At 44.5% G+C, this 26279-nt stretch overlaps 1 protein-coding gene across 2 annotated transcripts; it reads left to right on the top strand.

Annotated features, from left to right (window-relative positions):
• Window positions 1-690: 690 nt before the first annotated feature.
• On the top strand, window positions 691-9099 carry LOC132571423 (uncharacterized). Of its 2 annotated transcripts, none has more exons than XM_060238213.1 (3): window positions 691-1046; window positions 1206-1693; window positions 7966-9099. In XM_060238213.1, exons 2-3 carry the CDS (start codon window positions 1364-1366, stop codon window positions 9010-9012), a joined length of 1377 nt encoding a protein of 458 aa, XP_060094196.1. In that variant the 5' UTR covers window positions 691-1046; window positions 1206-1363; the 3' UTR covers window positions 9013-9099. The 2 variants fall into 2 exon arrangements, with proteins under 2 accessions (XP_060094196.1, XP_060094197.1); XM_060238214.1 differs by lacking the exon at window positions 691-1046 and adding an exon at window positions 1047-1115.
• Window positions 9100-26279: the final 17180 nt, after the last annotated feature.

The following is a 26279-nucleotide window of genomic DNA, read 5'->3' as shown; positions in this document are numbered from 1 at the left end:
ATGAGTAGTAATTTCAGGATATCTCCAGGCCTCATGTGGAGGTTGGCAGCCCTCTGTTCAGAAACCAGCTCTGAATGTTTTTCTATACAATGCCGCTGAAGTGTCTTTGAACTTTAACTTTTAATTGCAGTGATATGTATATGGGATGTGCAAAATAAAAGTTGTTACTAGGCATGTGGAGGTTTAAAAAAATCTTGATACCACCATTAGGGTTGCCTAGTCTGAGCTGAAAAATAACTGGAGATTTTGGGGGTGGAGCTTGAGGAGGAGGCTGAGATTTGAGGAGGGAGGCACTTCAGAGGGGTATAATGCCATAGAGTCCACCTTCCAAAGTGGCCATTTTCTCCAAGGGAACTCCCTTCTGTTGCCCGGAGATCAGTTGTAATCCCTGGAGATATCCAGCCACCACCTGGAGGTTGGCAACCCTAACACCACCAAGAACCTCCGCAGAACAGGGTCTGCCTTGATAACAGGAAGAATACCAGACTCTTGTAATTCTATTAGTCTAATCTTTCTATGGCATTTGAGTTTCCACATTTGATATTCACTCATTAAAGATAATCACATATAAATGGTTTGATCATTTATAAATCTGGTTTAAATATTTTTACACATTGCTGTGTTTCAGCACCCGCGTCTCCGGTTTTCTGTTCCGGGGTTCCTTTACGATTCTGAAGACTACATTTCCCAGCATGACCCAAACATGCTACCTGATAGCAGCTAGGTTTTTCCCCTTTGAAATGGCCACATTTTTTTAAAAAAAGAAAGCTTTCCGTATGCTTTTTTGCCTGTCTCAACGCATTTTTTCCTTTCCTCTCAGAAATAGTTTTAATCTCCCTAAAAATTGTCCCTCCCCCCCCCTCCCCCATCCAGTGAGGACTTGTTTTGCAAGCTCTCCCTCCGTTTGTCGCCCTGGGGAAAAAAGGCAAATTCAAGTCTCCCTCCAGGCTTGTTTTGAATGCAAACACGTCCCTGTCTCTGTGTGTGTGTGTGTGTGAGCATGAGAAAGGGGAGGGACTTTTGGCTTGAGCTGTTCGTCTTCCGTTGTAAGTCCACCCTAGGCCTGTTTCTCAGCCCGAAATTGTCGGTGGTGGGGTGTGCGCGCGTGTGTTTGTGTGAGGAATGGTTCTGGGGTGTGCTGTTGTCGGCTTGGCAGTGAGTATTCTCCAATCGTTAACTTTCTTTCCTCTCTTTTTCCTATGCAGATTCTTAAGTATGAAAAAGCCAGCCCCAGCAAACTGATGCATTTTGCTCAGATCCTGTCAGCCTGACACCATCCAGCTCAGCGATCAACAAATAAGACGACAAAGAAACTCCTCAAATAAACCCCAATCTGGGACCCATTTTGACTCCCAATTCAGACATGGTGGCAGGTCGTAAGAAGAAAAACCAGAAGAAGAGAGTCCTTGCAGGCCCCACGGCCATGGAGGTGCAGGATCTCAGACAGTTTCCACTTGCAGAATCTCTCCATAGACAACCACCACCAGGAGGTCCAAGGACGGCCATGGATATGATTCTGCTGCTTTTAAGAGAGGTGTCAAAGGATACCAAACAACTACGAGCCGGGCAAGATTCTCTGCTTGCTGAGATGGCCGAGTTAAGAACATCAATAGGCCAAATGAATCAGTGGCTTGATTTAGCCGAAACACGATTTTCCTCTTTGGAAGACAGAGCTTGTGAAACCCATCAAACCGTAAGTCAAATGCAAAGCGAGAGAGCCAGTGTGGTGTAGTGGTTAGAGAGATGGAAGTAGGGGTGCCAGCCTCCAGGTGGGACCTGGGGACCCCTTGGAATTACAGCTCATCTCCAGAGTACGGAGATCAGTTCCCCTGGAGAAAATGGATGCTTGGGAGGGTGGACTCTGTGGCATTGTACCCCATTGAGGTCCCTGCCCTCCCCAAGCTCCATTCCCAAATCTTCAGGAGTTTTCCAACCCAAACTGGCAGCCTCAAGTCCTCTGCTGGTGGCCAGGGGGGACCTGCAACCCTTTGTGGGAGACCTGAGTTAGAATCCCCAATATGCCATGGGAACTCCCTAGGGGACCTTGGGCCAGTCACACATTCTCAGTCTAGCCTACCTCACAGGGTTGTTGTGAACATAAAATGAAGTTGAGGGGAATGTTGTAAATTGCTCTGGGTCCTTGTTGCAGAGAAAGGTGAAGTAAGAACAAAGTAAGTTAACAAGAACTGTCGAATGGAGCAGAGGTCCATCAGTGGCTATTAGCCACAGCATATTCATGGAACTCTCTGTCCAGGGCAGTGATGCTCTGTATTTTTGGTGCTGGGGGGGGGGGGCAACAGTGGGAGGGCTTCTAGTGTCCTGGGCCCACTGGTGGACCTCCTGATGGCACATGGTTTTTGGCTGCTGTGTAACAAAGGGCTGGACTGGATGGGCCATTGGCCTGATCCAATATGGCTTCTCTTATGTTCTTATGTTAACTGATAGTGAAGAGCATATGAGGCGCCGTCTTTGGCTTGGTCCATGAGGCTGCTAAAGTGATGCAGCAACTCAAACTCATATTGCTGCAGAACAGAGTTTGAGTCCAGTGGCACCTCTGAGACCAATGAAGTTTTATTCACAGGATAACTTATTCTGTGTGCAAGCACCCTTTGTCAGATACAGGTGAAACAGAATTTCCTGAACCCTACTTATAGGGAGTGGGGTGGTTGTCAGGAAGTTCCATTTACAGTCAAGATGCATAAGTACAGGGTGATTATAGCTGAGACGGATATAAGAAAGGCCTGTGAATGGCAGTAACATAACATACAAATACAAGAGTTAACAAACAGATGTGGAAATGAAGCTTGAGTCCAGTGGTACCTACAAGTCAAATAAAGTTCAATTCTGGATACAAGTGAGAACTGAGAGACTTAGTATGTACACTCCTTAAGATTCACTGAAACCGATTTCCTCAAATATTACATATAGGTGCAAGCCTTAGTTACCAGGAAGAGCTAATTGAAATAACACATTAGGTAAGACATGTAAAAATTAGTATACAGATAATAAAGTAGTGAACAATAGATTTGAGAACTAAGTTTGAGTCCAGTGGAACCTTCAAGTCCAATAACGTTTGATTTCTGGGTATGTGAGAACTGACTTAGCATGTGTAGTGAGATAAGAAGCCAAATCTCTGTTAAATCCTGGAGGTTCCATTGTTTTTGGTGTTGTAATAATTTGTAATTCAGCAATCTCCCATTCCCATCTTTCTTTGCAATAAAACAGCTGTTTTGACGTCCCCCACTTAGTGCTGAAGTATTTTCCTACAGGCTTCTCAGTCTTGTGATTCCTGATGTCAGATTTGTGTCTGTTTCTCTTTTGGCATAGGGTTTGACCTGTTTCTCCTATGTAGAGAAATGAAGGGCATTGTTGGCATTAAAAGACATACATAGAGTTGGAAGATGAGCAAGTGAATAAGCCTGAGATGGTGTAGTCGATGTTGTTGAGTCCAGTAACTGAGTTGTCTGAGTATAGATGGCAGCAAGTTGGCATCTGGGTTTATTGCAAGCTCTAGTATAAGTGTCCATGTTCACATTAGGTTCCTACAGAATCACTAGTAAAAGCATCCGTGTTAAGGGCACCTTAAGGACCACTGTCTCCTATATGAGCCTACCCAACCACTTTGTTCATCTTTGAAGGCTCTGCTTTGAGTGTTCTGGCCATCTGAGGCTAGATGGGAGGCAACCTGAAAAGGGGTCTTCTTGGTTGTGACACCCTAGCTCTAGAATTCCTTCTGCAGGGGATGATTGTTTTCCTCTGTTGTTTTCTTAGGCTGGCAGGCAACAACTTTTTCATTTTGTTCAGCATTCCCTTATTAAATCTCACTGGGCATCTTCCCAGTGTTTTTGTTTTATGCGTTTTATTTAATTGTTTTAAATATTTTAAATACAGTTGTTTTTATTGGTTGCCTTTTTGGGGGGACTTCATAGAAATGTTTTAAATCATTAAAATGTTCTTGTATGTTTCTTTAAAGCCAGATTATGAATTTTTACTTGGAGAACCAAGGCAGTTAGAATCTGGAACTGAATTAGCAAATTCAGTAAACAACCTGACCCTCCCAACAATTGCTGCATGACATTAAGCAAATTTCATAGCATCATACAGTTGGAAGGGACCTCCAGGGTCATCTAGTTCAACCCCCTTCACAATGCAGGAAATTCACAAATACTTCCTTTCCCACACCCCCAGTAATCCATACTCCATGCCCAGAAGCTGGCAAAAAACCTCCAGGATCCCTGACCTTGTTGTCTGATGAGATCAGGCTAGCTTGAACTGTCTGATCTTTAGATCTTAGACCACAATTAGGTTTTTTTTTAAATTGGATGCCTAATAGATTGTTTACACTGGGGCTGTCAGAGAAAGGTCTGCTAGCCTCCAGGTAGTGTCTGGAGATCTCCCACTATTACACCTGATCTCCAGGTGACAGAGATCAGTTCAGACTCTGGAGTTCTTGTTCCTTAACAGGGGATCAACAAATAACTAATTGAAAGCGACAAGCAGCTACTGTGACACACATGGAAATATAGTCATAGGCAATGTTAGGCCTAGCGAAGAAAGAGTTGCTGTCAGTAGGCAGGAAATAAAGCTGAACTGTCTTAACTCTTGGTCTCAACCTGTGGATCTGTTTGGACGATAGCATGTGTTAGGGTTTTTTTTAACCCTTTGATGATTATATTATTATTATTATATTTTCATCAAATGTAAAAATACTTTTCACACCCCAAGTATAACATTAAATCCTATTCAAACTGTACATAATATAAAACCAACACTGCCCATATCTGCCATAGCTTAGTTCTAATCATCTATGCCAGTAAAACTTGTAAATTTCAAAAGGTACATTGATCTAATCTGACCTTGCAAAAATAGCCTTTAAATTAATCCAGCCATTGTTGTCTATTTGGAGAAGGTTTCTTTTTCAATTACAGGCAAAAAAATATGAGGCACTGTCAAGGGTTAATGCCCCACAGAGTCAAAGACCTTTGTTCCAGTGATAAGTGCTACTTAAGAATGCTTGAATTCTCTGAAAATACTAACCCCTTTGAAAGTATACATTTGCAAATATTAAGGTTCACAGCATATCCCAAAGCTTTTCTCCATGATAACCAAGCTTTTCTCTTGATTACTAACAGTCACCAAGAACAAACTAAAAATTAATATTTTCTCAAATTCTTCTAAGTTTGTCAGAATATATCCTTATTTAGTCTGTTAAGAAATTTTTTATTTGGTAGAAAATAAGCCATGGTCATACAACCTGTCATCTAGTTGTCCCAACTGATGTTCATGTGATATAATCTTGATATTACTAATGAAAGTATATTAGTAATTTACAAGATTATACATAGGACAGAGAATGTAGAGAAAGAAGTACTTTTCTCCCTTTCTCACAATACAAGAACTTGTGGGCATTCAATGAAATTGCTGAGCAGTCGGGTTAGAACTGATAAAAGGAAGTACTTCTTTACCCAAAGAGTGATTAACACGTGGAATTCACCACCACAGGAGGTGGTGGCAGCTACAAGCACAGACAGCTTCAAAAGGGGATTGGATAAACATATGGCTATGGCACTGAGGTCCATCAGTGGCTATTAGCCACAGCGTATTGTTGGAACTCTCTGTCTGGGGCAAGTCATGCTCTGTATTCTTAGTGCTTTTGGGGGGGCAACAGTGGGAGGGCTTCTAGTGTCCTGGCTCTTGATGGACCTCCTGATGGCACCTGGGTTTTTTGGCCACTGTGTGATACAGAGTGCTGGAGTGGATGGGCGATTGGTATGATTCAACATGGCTTCTCTTATGTTCTTATATAGTCTAGCACCTCTGTCTCTTTCCCAGTTAGAAAAGCCTTGAGCTCTAACCTACATGTTTACATTTGGAAGAATCATATGTCATATTTAGAATTGTTTGCCACCATTCTCTGCCCTTCCCTCCCCTATAAGCTATGCTGCCTTTTGGTTTTTCACGTATTTATTTTATTTTATCAAATTTATATCCTGCCCTCCCCTAGAGGGCTCAGGGCAGCTAACAACAGTTAAAAACCACATAGAATATTAAAAGACAGAATATACAATAAAATCAATTCCTTACATTTTTCAACCATAAAAATCCCAAGATGTACATAGATGTTTCTGATTATCTGTATTTACCAGTTAGTGCCCCACAGAGTTAAATTTGCAAATATTAAGGTTCGCAGCATATTCCAAAGCTTTTCTCCATGTCACGATCAAGCTTTTCTCTTGAGTCACCAAGAACCAATATATAGTAGTAAAAATTCTACAATAACTAGAAATTAATATTTTTTCAATTGTAGTAATTGAAGGCTATCGTTCCTTGGAGGCTTTTAAACAGAAGCTAGATGACCATCTGACAGCAATGCTGATACTGTGAATTTAGGGGGAGGTGTTTGTGAGTTTCCTGCATTGTGCAGGGGGTTGGACTAGATGACCCTGGAGGGGTCATCTAGAATTCTATGATTCTATGGGATCATAGAATTCTATGATTCTATGTCTCTAGTAAAAGCATCCATAAGGGCACCTTAAGGACCACTGTCTCCTATATGAGCCTACCCAATTACTTTGCTCATTTTTGAGTGCTCTGCTTTGAGAGCTCTGGCCATCTGAGGCTACATGGGAAAGGAAAGGTCCGCTGTCGTTTCTGACTCTGGGGTAACGTTGTTTTCACAACGTTTTCACGACAGACTTTTTTCGGGGTGTTTTACCACTGCCTTCCCCAGTCATCTACGCTCCCCCCCCCCCAGCAAGCTGGGTACTCATTTCACCGACCTCGGAGGGATGGAAGGCTGAGTCAACCTCGAGCTAGCTACCTGAAAATCCAGCTTTCACCGGGGATTGAACTCAGGATGTGAGCAGAGTTTAGGACTGCAGTACTGCAGCTTTAACACTCTGTGCCACGGGGCTCTTGGGAGGCAACCTAAAAAGGGGCCTTCTTGGTTGTGACACCCCAGGGAGATGATGATTTTTTTCCTCTTGTTTTCTTAGACTGGCAGGCAACAACTTTTTCATTTTGTTCAGCATTACCTCATTAACTCATATTTATCTATTTATAAGGCCACCCTGACCTGGATGGCCCAGGCTACCAAAATCTCATGAGATCCCAGAAACTGAGGAGTTTAGCGCTGGTTAGTACTTGGAGGGAGACCAAGAAGGAATGCAGGGTTGTTTTGCATAGGCAAATTACCTCTCTTTATCTTTTGCCTTCAAAACCTTATGTGGTCAACATAAGTTGACTCCAACTTGATGCTACTTTTCACCACCATCTAGACAGGCATTCTCACAGATCTAATCATGTTTTTCCTCTCTCAAGATGTTGTGTTGGTAGATATAAAAAGTCCCTAACACATTTCAACTTACAAACAAATAGAAAAACAGATAGTTGTTGCAGCTGTTTCCAGTTCTAGGTACAGATTTTGTGCGGTAGATCTTTAATTCATCTGCTGAATCATTTTACGTTATAGAGGCTTACAAGATTATGCATGGAATAGAGAAGGTATAGAAAGAAGTACTTTTCTCCCTTTCTCACAATAAAAGAACTCGTGGACATTCAATGAAATTGCTAAGCAGTCAGGTTAGAACTGATAAAAGGAAGTCCTTCTTCACCCAGAGGGTGATTAACACATGAAATTCACTGCCACAGGAGGTGGTGGTGGCTGCAAGCATAGACAGCTTCAAGAGAGGACTGGATAAACATATGGCGCAGAGGTCCATCTGTGGCTATTAGCTACAGCATATTATCGGAACTCTTTGTCTGCGGCAGTGATGCTCTGTATTCTTGGTGCTTGGGTGGGGGCCACAGTGGAAGGGCTTCTAGTGTCCTGACCCCACTGATGGACCTCCTGATGGCATCTGGCTTTTTTGGCCACTGTGTGACACAGAATGTTGGACTGGATGGGCCATTGTCCTGATCCAACATGGCTTCCCTTATGTTCTTATGTTCTTATTTTCATTGCAGAACTCAGTCATGTCGGCTTCGCAGTCTGATCCCACAGCATCTCCATCTTCCTTCAGCTCTCACCAAATGATCTTGGATGCTGTTCGGACTGCTGCTTCACCAGGTTCGGCTTCTGTGTACAGTGGGGATGCATCAAGTGAACCTGCTCCTCCTTCATCAGAACATTTCAGAACTGCTTCCAGCACAAGGGTGTACAGTGAGACTGAGAAGACAGCGCATATTGAGGCTGAGGAATCTGGTCAGCAAGAAGACACCTTCTGGGCAGCATCAACAGAGCCACAGCTGTGGACAAGCAAACTCCCAGAGACCCCACAACCCCCATCTCTAGTTGAAATGCAGAAAGAAGCACCATGGACAGGCACACGATTGTCTAGAAGACGTCCCACCAAGAAGAGATCCGGTGCCTCTGCTCCAACCTCCGCCGCTACCTCTGCTGGGGCTCTGGGTCGTCTTGTCTCATCACCCCCCAAAGAAGTGATGTCTCCCACTAAACGTCCACAAGCATCCATTGTCTGGCGCTATTTCACAAAGCATCCCACATCCAAGTTCATTGCTGCCTGCAACATCTGTGGAGTGAGTGTGAAAACTGGAAAAATAGGAGGCTGTGGCAGGGTGGGGACTTCAGCACTGCTCAAACACATGAAGTCCATCCATCACATTGCCCAGGAGAAGGCACCATCTGTATTGCCTGCAGCGATTTCTAAGATGAGAACTGCTTCTAAGATGAGCAATACGAGAAGGCCTTCCGCTGTTGAGAGACTCCGCAGAACTGGATCGGCTGCTTCAGTTTGCACTGCTACTGCAGAGGCGACTCGTCGTTCTCTTGCCTCTTCACCCCCTGCAAAAGTTATGTCTCTGGCCAAGCGCCCACGAGCATCCATTGCCTGGCGCTATTTCACAAAGCATCCCACGTCCAAGTTCATTGCTACCTGTAACATCTGTGGAGTGGATGTGAAAACTGGAAAAATAGGAGGTTGTGGCAGGGTGGGAACTGCACCTCTGCTCTCGCACATCAAGCGCATCCACCACATTGCCCGGAAGAAATAGGTGTTGGGAAAAGGGACACGCCTTGGGACACTGGGTTGGGAGCAATATTTTATTATGGCAGTTGAATAAATCATAACATTTTCTTTTGATGCCTCCCTTTATCTACGGGTAAATAGATAATTTTCTCCCTTCTTCCTTCCTATCTCTGCCTAAATAAATAAAATAAATAAATTTCTTCCATGGAGGCTCTGAATGAAAAGTACCCATTGGAATCTCCCCTTCATGAGCAAGACAGGCAAGCTCCAACATGCCTGCCACATGCTGGGCTGGCTCTTCCACTAGGCAAACTAGGCGCTTGCCTAGGGCGCCGGCCCTGGAGAGGTACCAAATTGGGTGCTCCCACCTTTTAAAAACTTCATTCCCCTCCCTCTCCAAATCGCTGCTGTCTTCCTGCCTTGCCACCACTTCTCCCCGCCTCCTTCCCCTCTCTCCCCTCCCCGATCGCTGCTTCTTCCCCCCATTGCCACCGCTTCTCCCCACCCTGATTGCTGCCGTCTTCCCCTTTGCTGCTGGGCTGTGAAGGGGCCGCAGAGAGAGCGGGAACAGAGAGGTGGCAGCGGGGGATGGCAGGGGTGGCAAGACTGCCTGGGGTGCTGTGGGCCCTAGGGCCGGCCCTGCTCACATATAGAACTAAACTAGATGTTACAGTTTCCACTGGTTGGACTTGTGAACACCGAGCAAATTTTAGAGGTGAATTGGATCCATTTAAAGAATGCTGCAAGGTGTGGCGAGACCAAGCAACCTTCCCATTCTTCACTGCGCCCTTTAAAGTGCTGAGACAGACATGGGGAACTGTGTTAACTCTTGAGAAGACTCATGTGGGTCAGTGGGAAGATTGCCTGACCCTGCTGCGCTGTGGGCATGATTGCTATCAGGTCTTGTCACAAGTCTGGGTCCTCCTGGGTCACCACTCCTTACTGCTTGAGCAGCACCCAGCCTTGTGGGTCCTCAAGGTCAAATGCACACAAATCAAGCAGTCCTTCTTTGTAAAATATAGAAAAAGTTTTTTTCAGAGTTTAAAAATGGATACCTCTATGCAGTACAGGCTGTACAGCTTAGCAACAGAGAAATAAAAAAGCTAACTTTTGTGTAATACATTTAGTACCTGGTTTATTGCTGTTGTTGTTAGAGGACAAATCTTCTTGCAGCATAAGACTCCAAGCTGTCGCCTAAAACATTCTACACGTTGCAGTTCATCATGATGGGGCAAATCAAAGAATGCTAACGTGGCACAAGAATAAGTTAGCATGGCTTCCCTCTGGCTTGTAGCCTTATCATGGTATTTTGCCCTCTGGCACCAGGTTGTTTCTCAGATCCAACCAGGAATTTCCCTTTTTGGAGGGGTATTTATTTGTGTTTGTGTGTGTGTGCGTGCACATGCAACTTCTGGCAACCCCAACTGGGGCATGGAAGTCATTCAAAGAAGTGGCTTGATACAGCTTGCCTCTGCCTCCTGGTCCTGGTATTCCTTGGACGTCTCCCATCCAGTGCTTTTTTAAAAGAAAAAGTCCAGCAGGAGCTCATTTGCATATGAGACCATGGGAGCATGTGGTTGGGCCAGCTGGAGCCCTGGCCAGCCCTGGTGGCGCTCTGCTCCTGGGGGCTCTAGCAAAAAAAAAGCCCTGCCCCCATCCAAGTACTTGCCATGGTCATCCCTGCTTAGCTTCTGAGATCTGATGAGATCAGGCTATCCAGGTCAGAGCTAGGAATCTCCTTTGATGGAACTTCCCAGAAGATGTTAACATCCAGTCCTAATTCCCCGCTCCCATCTGGTTGCACAACTGACCACAGGTTCTCAGTTAGCTAATACCACTTTCTTGAATCCAGTCTTGAAAGAAATAAGGATGGTATCAACAGGGAGGCCCAACTACAGACATCTGCAAGCCAGAGAAGGTCTCCTAATGAGCCAGTTTGGTGTAGTGGTTAAGTGTGCGGACTCTTATCTGGGAGAACCAGGTTTGATTCCCCACTCCTCCACTTGCACCTGCTGGAATGGCCTTGAGTCAGCCATAGCTCTGGCAGAGGTTGTCCTTGAAAGGGCAGCTGCTGTGAGAGTCCTCTCGGCCCCACCCACCTCACAGGGTGTCTGTTGTGAGGGGAGATGACATAGGAGATTGCAAGCTGCTCTGAGTCTCTGATTCAGGGAGAAGGGTGGGATATAAATCTACAATTCTTCCTAATATGCTAAGGGCCATTTGGCGCAAGTAAATAGATTTGTTCTTGATAGAAGAAGAAGATATTGGATTTATATCCTGCCCTATACTCTGAATCTCAGAGTGGTCACAATCTCTTTTACCTTCCTTCCCCCCCCCCCCCCCCCAACAGACACCCTGTGAAGTAGGTGAGGCTGAGAGAGCTCTTACAGCAGCTGCCCATTCAGGGACAACTCCTACAAAAGCTATGGCTGATCCAAGGCCATTCCAGCAGGTGCAAGGGGAGGAGTGGGGGATCAAATCCAGTTCTTCCAGATAAGAGTCCACACACTTAACCACTACACCAAACTGGCTCTCCAGTTTGTGGAATACTGCCCAATAAAGCTGTTCTTTTTTAAATTTTTTATCCTGCCTCATGTCTCCAATTGTTTTTCTTAAGCTAAATGCTGTGAAATAATTGTGTGTGCTGCTACACAAATTACTTGACAGATCAAGGTCTAGCAAGCCTTCAGCCACACTTGTTCCTACACTTCGGGGGATGTTTCCAATCAGCAATATTGAAGTAACTTTCACCATTGTAAAAGCATACCCAGCTCCTTCAACCTTTTCTCATAGGACTTGGTTTCCAGACTCCTCACCATTGCCCTCCTTTAGACCTGTTCCAGCTTGTCTATACCCTTCTTAAATTGTGGTACCCAAAACTGAACACAATACTCCAGGTGAGGTCTAACCAGAGTAAAGTAAAGTGATACCATGACTTCATGTGATCTGGACACTACACTTCTACTGATACAACCCAAAATTGCATTGGCCTTTTTAGCTTCTGCATCACACTGCTGACTCATGTTTAGTGTGTGGTCCACTAAGACCCCTAGATCCTTTCCACACATACTACTGCCAAGACATGACTTCCCCATTCCACATTTTAATCACCCTTTGGGTGAAGAAGGACTTCCTTTTATCCGTTGTAACCCGACTGCTCAGCAATTTCATTGCTTTTATTTCTTTTAGCCCAGTCCTCCAGCCTGTCAAGGTCATCCTGTATCCTGTTTCTATTGTCTACTGTATTTGCAACCTCTCCCAATTTAATATCTGCAAATTTAATAAGCATTCCTTCTGTTCCTTCATCCAAATCTATCTAATCTATCATCTGCCTGCCTGGCTATCGACAAGTCTCCTGACCTACAAATCAAGCCCCAGCCAAAACCTCTGGACCTAGAGACTTGAAATTTGGGGGGAACATTCCTTTCATGATGTAGACAGCCACTAAGAAAGGATTTTAAGAAATTCTCCTGGGGGGGCGTGGTGACTGAGCTTCAGGCTGGTTGCATCCCTCCTACGCTCCTGCTATTCCTGCAGAAGATTAACGACTACTCCCAGAAAACACAGCCAATTCTGGAAAGAACATCAAAGTCAAGCATGGGAAAGACTTGAGCAAAAAAAGGTACTAAAAACCCTCCCTATAGACCTCCCAGAAAGGATAAAACTGACTTAGAATCTGAAGATTCTGACTTGGAGACTTCTCTGTTAGAGGAAATGGCGGCTGAAGGGAGTAATCTTCCCCAAAGTGAACAGACTGAGATAATGCATGCCCTTAAAGATAAAGAATGAAATTGAGTGATTTAAGGTCTCTTAGTGGAGAGGTTGGACAATTAAAAATGGTCTTCTCAGTCATTCGAACCAATTAATAAGAAATTGGATGAACTCACTGCAGCACTGAAAACAACGGATAAGAAAGCTGAAAGCTGCATATCAGATGGCAAAAAAGACAGCAGAGGATTTGAAAAACTTTAAAGATTTTCAGTCTTGGACCAAAAATACTCCTGGAGTTAAAATTAAGAGAAAGAAAGGCCAAACTTCGTGGAATATCTGTAAATTTTGGAGAGGCGGAAAACCTTACTACAGCTTTAAATAGATGGCTGAGTCAGATTCTTCTCACAGAAGGAGAAGCAGAGCCTTCCTAAGAGAATTCTTGCCATCCTGCTTTATCAGTCTTATCAGGTTTAAATTTAGCCATTTTCTCTTCTTCAAGTGATCCAGCCCTCATTCGCATCTGCTTTGCTGCTAATCTCTGCTCTGACATCGTTGCTCGTCTGTTGCTTTAAATAGCTTTAAAAGTTGACCTCTCAGATTCAAATTTTAACTACACAGTCTTGAGGATTAAATCATGACCTATTAAATGAGCCCAAAATCACCGTTCTCTGATGTTCCTAAGTCGAGATATTAATTTAAAAAAAAATGTTTTTGCATAAAATGGCTGCTGCAGTTTTTCTGTCCGTTTAATTTCCCCCCCCCTTTTTTCTCCAAAACAACACCAAAGTTGATTCTAAGTATATAGCCCAATAGATTTTACCTTTTAATGATGATATCTGCTGGCTCTGCTATTTTTCAATGTCCAGAAATCTTTTTATTAACTTTTAAAGTTTTGACCTTCTTGTAATGGCAGCTGATACGTCTCTGATTTAAGTCCTAGAGAGGGCTGGAGGATTTGTTATTTATTTATTTATTTATTTATTTATTTATTTATTTATTTATTTATATTTCGATTTATATCCCGCCCTTCCCACCGAAGTGGCTCAGGGCGGCTCACAACATATAAACTTACATGAGTTTGGCTTTAAAACAATTACATAATAACAGTTAAAACAATAAATTAATAAAACATAGAACATAAAAACCAGCGGTCTGTCAAATGCATTCTAGCTCCATCCAGAAATTCTCAGTGTCAGTTAGTTGTTGTAGGCCAGCCGGAAGAGGACTGTCTTACAGGCCCTGCGGAACTGCCCTAGGTCCCGCAGGGCCCTCACCTCTTCCGGCAGCTGGTTCCACCAGTAAGGCGCCGTTACTGAGAAGGCCCGATCCCTGGTGGATTTCAGACGGGCCTCCTTTGGCCCGGGGATTACTAGCAGGTTTTGTGAGCCCAATCTTAGTACTCTCTGGGGAACGTGTGGGGAGAGACGGTCCCTAAGGTAGGCAGGTCCTAGGCCATATAGGGCTTTAAAGGTAATGACCAGCACCTTGTACCGGACTCGGAATGTTATTGGCAGCCAGTGCAGACCCCGAAGCCCCGGCCGAATGTGCTCCCATCTTGGGAGCCCTAACAACAGCCGGGCAGCGGCATTCTGCACTAACTGCAGTTTCCGGGTTCGGCACAGGGGCAGCCCCATGTAGAGGGCATTACAGTAGTCCAACCTCGAGGTGACCGTGGCATGAATCACCGTTGCTAGGTCGTCGTGCTCCAGGAAAGGGGCCAACTGCCTCGACCGCCTAAGATGAAAAAATGCAGACTTGGCAGTGGCTGCTATCTGAGCCTCCATTGTCAATGAAGGCTCCAATAGTACCCCCAGACTTTTGACCCTGTGCGCCGCTGTCAACGGCGCCCCGTCAAAGACTGGCAGGGGGATTTCCCTTCTCGGGCCACAACGACCCAAGCAAAGGACCTCTGTCTTCGCCGGATTCAGCTTCAGCCCGCTCAGCCTAAGCCACCTAGCCACCGCCTGTAATGCCCAGTCCAGATTTTCTGGGGCGCAGGCAGGCCGGCCGTCCATAAGTAGATAGAGCTGGGTGTCATCAGCATACTGATGACAGCCCAACCCATACCTTCGGGCAATCTGGGCAAGGGGGCGCATATAGATGTTGAATAACATCGGGGAGAGTACCGCCCCTTGAGGCACTCCGCAATCAAGCGTGTGTCTCTGGGACAGTTCGTCCCCAATCGCCACCCTTTGTCCCCGACCGTCGAGGAAAGAGGAAAGCCATTGTAAGGCCAGCCCCTGAATCCCCTGAATTCCTTTCCCTTCTCCTAATGGCGCCTTCCTTTACCTTCCTTCCCTTGACACGAAGTCTTGTTTTCTATGGTTATGAAGTCTCATGTTATTTCAATGACAACATTTCCTGTATCATAGTCACCAGCTCAACAGATCTTGGAGGGGTTGTCTATTCAAACCACAGGTATTCCAAACAATATCTATTTTTCCTCTTTTAATCTTGATTCTCCAAATTTTTAAGTCCCAATTTTAACCCCTCCCTGCTAGAGTGATTTTAGGATCCTTATCACTGAGCGAAAGAGCCAGAGTTTCCAGAGTAGGGGGGAAGGGTGATTGGTTGAATAAAAGATTAATATAATAATCCCTCATAATCTCAAAAAATCTACATTACAGTTGAGCATGAAAGGATGTATCAATCCTGCTAAGGCCACAAGGGTAAATTCTATACATGTTGGGATAAAATAAACCCATTGTATCCATTTCTCTTTCTTTCATTGAACGTCCACAAGTTCTTGTACTGTGAGAAAGCAGAAAAATACTTCTTTCTCTACCTTTTTTATCCCATGCAAAATCTTGTAAACCTCTATCATGTCACTCCTGAGTCAACGTTTCTCCAAGCTAAAGAGCCCCAAGCGTTTTAACTTTTCTTCATAGAGAAAGTGTTCCAACCCTTTAATCATTCTGGTTGCCCTTTTCTGTACTTTGTCAAATGCTATAATCTTTTTTTGAGGTGCAGTGACTGTACACAGTACTCCAAATGAGGTCACATCATCAATTTATACAGGGGAAGACAGGAGGGCCTGGTGTAACTTTGTCCATGGGGTCACAGAGTCGGGCTCGACTGTGCGATTGAACAACAAAAATTATGATACTGGCTGATTTGTTTTCAGTTCCCTTCCTAATAATTCCCAGCATGACATTGGTCTTTTTTATTGCAATTTCACACTGTCTCGACATTTTTACCATGACTTCTTCAGTGTTCCTGTGAGTTTTCTGGCAGGCATGTCGGAGCTTCTCTGTCTTGTTCATGAAGGAGAGAGTGGTACAACTGCTTCTGAGTGAAGGGGAGAGTGGTACAACTGAAGGAGGATAGGGAAATGGCTGAGAAGCTGAATGCATTTTTTGCCTCCATCTTCACTGTAGAAGATGAGAAGTGTTTGCCCACTCCAGAACCGCTAATTTTGGAAGGGGTGTTGAAAGACCTGAGTCAGATTGAGGTGACAATAGAGGAGGTCCTACAACTGATTGACGAATTAAAAACTAATAAGTCACCAGGTCCGGATGGCATACATCCAAGAGTTCTGAAAGAACTTAAAGGCGAACTTGTGGATCTCCTGACAAAAATATGTAATCTTTCATTGAAATCTGCCTCCATTCCTGAGGACTGGAAGATAGCAAATGTCACCCCCATCTTTAAAAAAGGTTCCAGAGGAGGTCCAGGAAATTACAGATCAGTAAGTCTGACTTCAATACCAGGAAAGTTGGTAGAAACCATTATTAAGGACAGAATGAGTAGGCACATTGATGAACAGGAGTTATTAAGAAAGACTCAGCATGGGTTCTGTAAGGGAAGATCTTTCCTCACCAACCTGTTACAGTTCTTTGAGGGGGTGAACAAACATGTGGACAAAGGGGCCCAATAGATGTTGTTTACCTTGACTTCCAGAAAGCTTTTGATAAAGTTCCTCATCAAAGGCTCCTTAGTAAGCTCGAGAATCATGGAGTAAAAGGACAAGTACTCTTGTGGATAAAAATCTGGCTAATTAATAGGAAACAGAGAGTGAGTATAAATGGGCAATTTTCGCAGTGGAAGACGGTAAGCAATGGGGTGCCGCAGGGCTGAGTACTGCGACCCATGCTTTTTAACTTGTTCATTAATGATTTGGAGTTGAGAGTAAGCAGTGAAGTGGCTAAGTTTGCAGATGACACTAAATTGTTTCGGGTGGTAAGAACCAGAGAGGATTGTGAGGCACTCCAAAGGGATCTGTTGAGACTGGGTGAGTGGGCATCAATGTAGCAGATGAGGTTCAGTGTGGCCAAGTGCAAAGTAATGCACATTGTGCCCAAAAATCCCAGCCACAAATACAAGTTGATGGGGTGTGAACTGGCAGAGACTGACCAAGAGAGAGATCTTGGGGTCGTGGTAGATAACACTGAAAATGTCAAGACAGTGTGCAATTGCAATAAAAAAGGCCAATGCCATGCTGGGAATTATTAGGAAGGGAATTGAAAACAAATCAGCCAGTATCATAATGCCCCTGTATAAATCAATGGTGTGGTCCCATTTGGAATACTGTGTACAATTCTGGTCACCGATTCTCAAAAAAGATATTATAGCATTGGAAAAAGTGCAGAAAAGGGCAACTAGAATGATTAAAGGTTTGGAACACTTTCCCTATGAAGAAAGGTTAAAACGCTTGGGGCTCTTCAGCTTGGAGAAACGTCGACTGCGGGGTGATATGATAGAGGTTTACAAGATTATTCATGGGATGGAGAAAGTAGAGAAAGAAGTACTTTTCTCCCTTTCTCACAATACAAGAACTCGTGGGCATTCAATGAAATTGCTGAGCAGTCGGGTTAGAACGGATTAAAGGAAGTACTTCTTTACCCAAAGGGTGATTAACATGTGGAATTCACTGCCACAAGACATGGTGGCGGCAACAAGCATAGCCAGCTTCAAGAGGGGTTTGGATAAATATATGGAGCAGAGGTCCATCAGTGGCTATCAGCCACAGCATATTATTGGAACTGTCTGGGGCAGTGATGCTCTGTATTCTTGGTGCTTGGGGGGGGGGCAAAGTGGAAGGGCTTCTAGCCCCACTTGTGAACCTCCTTTTTTTTTTGGCCACTGTGTAACACAGAGTGTTGGACTGCATGGGCCATTGGCCTGATCCAACATGGCTTCTCTTATGTTCTCCCTCAGAGCAGGGCCGGATCTAGGGGGGGACAGAGGGGGTGCTTGCCCCAGGCGGTACTGGAAGGGAGGGCGCCCAGTTCTATTCTATGGGACCATAAGGTAGAATGGACCCATAAGGGGGCACCATTTTTAATTTTGCCCTCCCTCAAAAAACATGTAGATCTGGTCCTACCTCAGAGCCTCCAGAGAAGAAGGACAGAAATGAGAAGGAAGAAGGTTAGATGAAGGAAACTGTCTGAATACTTAGACCTTGCTGCAGGCAGTGCAGATGGTGCCACTGTTTCCTGGGAGATCCTATGTTACTCTGCTCTGGTAAGACCTCACCTGGAGTATTGTATTCAGTTTTGGACACCACTTTTTAAGAAGGATATAGACAAGCTGGAATAGGTCCAAGTCCTATGAGGAAAGGTTGAAGGAGCTGGGAATGTTTAGCCTGGAGAGGAGGAAGATGAGGTGATATGATCACCATCTTCAAGGATTTGAAGGGCTGAATTCACTGCCACAGGAGGTGGTGGCGGCCACAAGCATAGCCACCTTCAAGAGGGGGTTAGATTAAAAAAAGGAGCAGAGGTCCATCAGTGGTTATTAGCCACAGTGTGTATGTGTGTGTGTATATATATATATATATATATATATATATATATATATATATATATATATATATATATATATATATATATATAATTTTTTTTGGCCACTGTGTGACACAGAGTGTTGGACTGGATGGGCCATTGGCCTGGTCTAACATGGCTTCTCTTATGTTCTTATGTCATATAGAGGATGGTGTGGAATTGTTTTCTGTGGCCCCGGAAGGTAGGACCTGAACCAATGGGTTGAAATTAAATCAAAAGAGTTTCCGGCTTAACATCAGGAAGAACTTCCTGACCATTAGAGCGATTTCTCAGTGGAACAGGCTTCCTCGGGGGGCTCTCCTTCCTTTGAGGTTTTTAAACACCATCTGACAGCAATGAAGATCTTGTGAATTTAGGGTGAAGTGTTTGTGAGTTTCCTGCATTGTGCAGGGGGTTGGACTAGATAACCCTAGAGGTTCCTTCCAACTCTATGATTCTATGTTCACACTGAAGGTGTGAGATCAGAGGTGCAGTGCCCACATTGTCACAGCCTATTTTTCCAGTTTTCACATTCTCTCCACAAATTCTGCAGGTAGCAATACATTCGGAATGCTTTGTGAAATTCTTCAAGACAATGGATGGGATCTCATGTTCACGCTTAAGGTGTGAGAGCAGTGCTGCAGTACCCACATTGCCGCAGCCTCCTATTCTTCCAGTTTTCACATCCTCTTCACAGATCCTGCAAGTAGCAATAAACTTGGACTGCTTTGTGAAATACAGCCAGGCAATGGATGATTGTCGAGGTTTTGTGGGAGGCCTCCCTTCTGCAGGGGGTGATGAGGGAAGGCAACTGAGAATCCCATCAGAGGCAGTGGTACTAGTCAAAGTGTTGCTGCTAGATCGTTTGTTGGTGAAACTTCTTCTGGACAACTGAGTCTCTGGTGTGGCCAGTGGCACCTCTGGAAGGGTGCTCATCAAAGGCTGTGGCTTATATGCTTGAGCTGATCCTCCAGAGAAGTTGTTCTCCTGCTGATTAGATTCCTCAGGCTCTGTAAGAACTGTTTCACTCTCAGCAATTCTCTCTTGGGGCCCTTCAGCAGTAATCATTGGTAAGGCTATCTCTTCTGTGCTTGTCAAAATTTGTGGGTCTATCTTGCGCTCTGGAGCAATCAGAGGTGATGTTCTGTAGGAGATGTCCTCCTGATTTTCAGATTCCTCAGCCTCTCTAGGAGCTGTCTCGCTCTCAGAGGTCCTCTTCAGGGACCATACAGCAGTAATCACTGGTAGGTCTGTCTCTTCTGTGCTCATCAATGTTTGTGGCTCTATCTTACACTCTGGAGCATTCAGAGATAATGCCTTCTGCTCATCAGTTTCCTCAGTCTCACTCTCAAAGTTCCTTTCCACGGATATTCCATCAGCAACCATTTGGTGGGCCTCCTCCTCGATCTCACTGTGCCCTAGGGGGCTGGATGTAGTTCTGAACTGTTCTGATGAAGATGGAGGGGTAGATTCACTTGATGCATCCCTACTGAACACAGAAGTGGAAGCTGGTGAAGTTGCCTCTTTTGTGCTCATCAAAGGCTGTGAATATGTGTCATATTCTGGGTCAATGGAAGCCGGTGCTCTGGAGAAGGTGTCCTCCTGCTGATCAGATTCTTCTGCCTCTGTATGAGCTGTCTCAATCTCAAAGGTCCTCTCCAGGGACCGTACAGCAGTCATCACTAGTAGAGCTATCTTTTCTGTGCTTGTCAAAGCGTTTGGCTCTATCTTACGCTTTAGTGTAATCAGAGGTGATGTTCTGGAGGAGGTGTCGTCCTGATTGTCAGATTCTTCAGTCTCTATATGAGCTGGCTCACTCTCAAAATTACACTCTGGGGACCACCCATCAGCACACATTTGGTGGGCCTCCTCCTCCATCTCACTGTACCCCAGGGTGTTGGATGTCGTTCTGCTCTGTACGGATAAAGATGGAGGAGCAGATTCGCTTGAGGCATCCCCGCTGTACACAGAAGCAGAAGTTGGCGAAGCAGCAGTCTGAGCAGCGTCCGAGATCATTTGATGAGAGCTGAAGGAAGACGTTTCAGGCACTCCCCTGCAGTCACACTGTGATGCTGACATTGAGTTCTGCAATGAGAAAGATTCAGGTGGTCAATTAAAGCTGTTGACAAAATATACTGAAAATTTATCTTTGCTATACTAGCAATGTTCAATTTTCCTCTGGAATTTCTGAACTGGATTAAAATTCTTTATTCGTCTTCCCAGGTAGAAAAACCCAGCAGGAACTCATTTGCATATTAGGCCACACACCCTGACACCAAGACAGCCGGAACTGCGTTCCTGTATATTCCTGCTCAAAAAAAGCCCTGCATCTTCCAGATCAGAGTGCCGGCTAATGGCATGTTTTCCATGCCATACCCTCTTGAGAGGAGTACTAGATAGGGTTGCCCTCTTTCTCTTATTGTTTTTGAACTATGTCTTAAACCTCTGGCTTGTGCAGTTAGACAAAATAATAACATTCATGGTACATAACTTCTTGGAATTTAAAATTATTCTTTATGCCGATCAGGGCTTTTTTTTTTAGCAGAAATGCACAGGAACACAGTTCCGGCTGGCTTGGTGTCAGGGAGCGTGACCTGATATTTTCTACAAAAAAACCCACCCTGTGTGAAACAATAGTGATATCAGGGGTTGGGCCTAATATGCAAACAAGTTCCTGCTGAGCTTCTTCTACGAAAAAAGCCCTGATGCCGATGATCTTTTATTATTTATTTAGAAGCATCAGTCTTCCATTTCTGCATTAACAAATATCATTCAACCCTTTGGAGACTTACCTGGATATCTGATTAACTGGGCAAAATCTGAGATCCTGACACTAGGCAGACTAGGTGGTTGCCTAGGGTGCCAGCCTTCTGGGGGCACCGAATTGGGTGTTCCGCCATGTGACTCGGTGATGTTATAAGTGCAGAGTGGGGGCACCAGAAGTTAGCCTTACTAGGGTGCCCAACAGTCTAGGGCCAGCCCAAACTGGGAGACAATATATCACAGAGTAAATTTCCCAACTGACGTTTTCAGTGGTGCCTAGTTGTCATTACTTACCTTGGAATACTGATTCCTTGTGATGTTACACATATGATTATGTTAAATTTTAACAGCCTAATTGCTGATATGTCTTTGGATTTGGACAGATGGGCAACTTTAAACTTGTCTATATGGGGCAAAATACCTTGCCTACTGGGACATGCTGACCTTGCATGCTATTCCTTTCCATATGTCTTGCAAATATATCCACAGAATTAATACTTCGTTTCAGAAATGTAGAATCATAGAGTTGGAGGGGACCTCCAGGGTCATCTAGTCCAACCCTCTGCACAATGCAGAAAACTCACAAATACCTCCCACAATTCACAGGATCCTCATTGCTATCAGATGGCCATCTAGCCTTTGTTTAAAAGCCTCCAAGGAAGGAGAGCCCACCACTTCCTGAGGAAGCCTGTTCCACTGAAGAACTACTCTAATGGTCAGAAAGTTCTTCCTAATGTTGAGCCAGAAACTCTTTTGATTTACGTAATTTCAACCTATTGGTTGTGGTCCTATGTATGTATATGGGGTTCCTCACTGCCTAGACTTCTTTAAAGAGAATGCAGCTTTCTTTTAATGGAGGTGGGTTGGGTTTCCCTGGTCTTTATATCATCAGGCATTCTTATTAACTTGTATTAATTATTAGGATTGCTCCTTGCAGCTCTTTGGAGCCTTCTTGTCTGGTGCCCCTCTCTTAAGTGGAATGCATTAGGGTCTACTTATGCTAGAGTGGATTCCATTCCTCCTGCAGTTTCTACAACTAGAGAACAATGGTGAATAGTACTGGCATTACAATATCCATTTGATTCATTTTCACATGCTAAATTAGCATTGTGGGCCAATCCAGATCTACAAATCGAAAATAAATCTTTTTCATGGGAAGCTTGGAAAATAGGAAGATTTTTACATTGGATGATCTAATAGTTACGACAGTCTCATCTGTGGTCTAGATAGGACTCGTCACCTTCTGTAAAATGGCAATGATTACAGTTGCAACATTTGTTAGTATCTAAATATGACCCTGTGGGATTAGGTGTCAGAGCCCCCACTGCCCCTGGTAACTATAGCTGAATCAAGGCAGAAAACAACAATATTTGTTTATAAATATATATTTATAAACATAATGCATTATATGTGTGTACATACTGTGTCAGCTCACCCACTAGGCAAATGAGGCAGTTGCCTAAGGCGTCGGCAGGGCAGGGGCGCCAAATTCAGTCTTCTCCCCCTCTCCCCTCCAGGCAAATGCCTAGTTTGCCTGCTCCCCAGCCTCCTCCTCCCTCCCTCCCCCACTAGGTCTATTTCAACGCCCGGAACCAGTGGCCGAGCCCGCGCTCCCGGCTATCTAAAAGCCTTCTCCCACCTGACCGGCGGGTAAAAGCGCACAGTGCGCTCACTGTCAGTGGGCACTGACAGGGCCGGTGGTATAGAACTCAAATAAATAAATTATTGATGTAAATTAATCAATATAATATGCAGCGTCTCAAGAATAAATGGAACAAAGAACACCACAATGGCTCACTCTTGCTTTGCATTTGACTTACAGTTTGTTGGATTTCATGTATTCTGGCTTCCAAAGAGGAGATCTGGGATTCAACTGCTTGAAACCCCCGATTTGTTTGGCTTACTGATGCCTTTAACGCAGCCATCTCAGAAAGTACATAATTTTGTCTAGCTTTTATCTCTCTTAAGATCTGTAGAATCATTTCCATGTCTGACAAATCTTTTCTTGGGTTTCCTAGTGGTTGTTCTCTATGTATAGATGCTTCAGGTACTTCTAGTGGAGACTGTCTAGGATCATCCAGGCTAGGAGATGACTGTGTAACCTCCATGGGTGGGGGGGCTGCAAACTCTTTTTCTTGGATTCTCTTCTTAAACCAGGACAACATTTTTGAATTGCTGTCAAAATGAGTCTTGATTTCTTTAGGTTTGCAATCTCAATGGCTGATTGCTGGGCTGGATGATGAGGGATTCCCCTTCAGGCCGACAGGATCCTAGCAAACTGCAGCCAGTTGCTGTATACTCAGGAAAAAAGGCAGGAAAAAAGCTGGGAAAAGGCATAGATATATGAATACTCACTGCCAAGCCAATAACACTACAGCCAGTAGTCATTCCTCACTTTCAACATGCACTATCACACCCCACCTCCAGTGTTTCCTCTAAGCTGAGTTAGTGTGAGCTACCTCATAGTTGTTAAGCCTCCAGCTCACACATTTTTGTCCTAGCTCAGGGAAAATGACCCCAGAGTAAACTAATTTACGCAGTAGCTCAGAACTTTAATGTCAGTAGCTCACTGAATAGAATTTCTGCTCACAAGACTCCACAGCTTACTGCCCACTTCCCACTCCTCTGGCTGGAATACTGGCCTAGGGTTCACTTACAAAACAAAAGCAAGCCAGATATCCCTCCCTTTGTACATAGAATCATAGAGTTGGAAGGGACTTCCAGGTTCATCCAGTCCAACCCCCTGCACAATCCAGGAAATTCACAGATACCTCCTCCTAAATTCACAGGATCTTCATTGCTGTCAGATGGCCATCTAGCCTTTGTTTAAGGAAGGATAGCCCACCACCTCCTGAGGAAGTCTGTTCCACTGAGGAACCGCTCTAACGGTCAGGAAGTTCTTCCTAATGTTGAGCTGGAAATTCTTTTGATTTAATTTCAACCCATTGGTTCTGGTCCTACCTTCTGGGGCCACAGAAAACAATTCCACCCCATCTTCTAGATGACAGCCCTTCAAGTACTTGAAGATGATAATCATATCACCTCTGAGCTGCCTCCTCTCCAGGCTAAACATGCCCAGCTCCTTCAAACCTTTCTTCATAGGACTTGGTCTCCAGACCCCTCACCATCTTCATTGCCCTCCTCTGAACCTGTTCTAGCTTGTCTACATCCTTCTTAAAATGTGGTGCCCAAAACTGAACACAATACTCCAGGTGAGAGCAGAGGTATCACTTTACGTTATCTGGACACTATACTTCTGTTGATACAGCCCAAAATTGCATTTGCATACATGGCTTTATGTCCAAACCAAGTCGCCATCCATCTTTTAATATGGAGGTGTGGCTCCCCTTTCCCTCAGGGCAACAGAGGGAAGGCTTGAAAAGAAAAACCCAGGCTAGCTGGATCCAGTCAAATCTCAGATGCTAAGCAGGGTCAGCGCTTGTTAATGTTTGGACGGGAGACCTCCAAGGAATTCCAAGATCACTTTGCAGAGGCAAACAATGCAAACCACCTCTCAGCATCTCTTGCCATGAAAACTGTTTGAGGTTGCTTTAAGTCAGCTGTGACTTGAAGGTGTTTTACACATGCAAGTCTTCACAATAAGAGGGGGAAACATTTTTGACAGGGGTGAAAAATATTTCTGAGGGATGTGAGAGCAGAGGGGGAAAGTATAGGAAAAGCTTGTTTTCTTTGAAAAATAGTGTGCATTTCAATGGAAAAACTGGCTTGGTGCATGTTCATATCTTCCTGAAGGAGGAGGAGATGGAACTCTCTGTCTGGAGCAGTGATGCTCTGTATTCTTGGTGCTTGTGGGGAGCAGCAGTGGGAGGGCTTCTAGTGTCCTGGCCCCACTGATGGACCGACCTCCTGATGGCACCTTGGGGTTTTTTGGCCACTGTGTGACTCAGAGTGTTGGACTGGATGGGCCATGGGCCTGATCCAACATGGCTTCTCTTATGTTCTTAATTTATATCCCACCCTTCATTCTGAGTCTCAGAGCAGTTTACAATTTCCTTTCCCTTCCTCTCCTTACAACAGATATTCTGTGAAGCAAATGGGGCGGAGAGAGTTGTGAGACAGCTGTGACTGACCCAAGATCACCCAGCTGGCTTCATGAGGAAGAGTGGGGAATCAAACCCAGATTAGAGTCTGTTGCTCTTAACCACTATACCAAACTGGCTCTAGTAAATTCCATTTTAATCAAGGGCTTTGCTCATTGGCTTATAACTTTTACAATGCAATGCTTTCCTCTTGGGCAGTGGTGCTGGGGACCAAAAGTAGCCAGTGTGGGGGGGACCCCTCCATACACTTTCAAGCCTGGGCACTACTGCTTGATGGAAAGTAGCCAGCTGTGGGGAGGGGAAATGTCCTCCAAACAGACTTCTCACCCACTTTAAAATTTATCTAGTGGTTGCAGTGATGCACTCAAAGAAATGACCCAAATGCCCACTGGAAACCATGCAAGTTCTGAGAAGGCTTACTGAATATAATGGGAGCCACAGATGCCAATTGATTTCATTGGACTCCATTTGAGAGAGATTAAAATCCTGCAAATAAAATTAGGAAGAGATCAGCAAAAACAAAGGAGTAATGACCCAAACATGGTCCCTGAAAATAGAACGAAGCTGAAACCCTCTTTTGTGGGAGCCAGGCTCATTCAATAAAAATGCCTTCTATACTTCTCTTTGGAAGCATCAATTCTGCCCTTCATGGTATTTCCTTCATCTTCATCGTATGCAGGGGTTTTTTTGAGCAGGAACACACAGGTACGCAATTCTGGCTGGCTTGGTGTCAGGAGGAGTAGCCTAATATACAAATGTGGCCCTTCCGGGCTTTTTCTACAAAAAAAAAATCCCTCTGCGAAACAATGGTGATGTCAGAGGGTGTGGCTTAATATGCAAATGAATTCCTGCTGGGCTTTTCCTACAAAAAAAGCCCTGATTGTATGCCTTTCTTTTTTACGTTCCCTGTCAGCTTCCCTCTCTTGCTGTTCTGTTTTAGCTAACTCTTTTTCCTTTTAAACTCTTTTTTTCTGAATAGCTCTGCTTATGATTGC

Source organism: Heteronotia binoei, chromosome 5, assembly GCF_032191835.1.
Source record: "Heteronotia binoei isolate CCM8104 ecotype False Entrance Well chromosome 5, APGP_CSIRO_Hbin_v1, whole genome shotgun sequence".
NCBI lineage: Eukaryota > Metazoa > Chordata > Lepidosauria > Squamata > Gekkonidae > Heteronotia > Heteronotia binoei.
The sequence above is the reverse complement of the archived record's forward strand: the minus strand, read 5'-3'. Positions and strand labels throughout refer to the sequence as shown.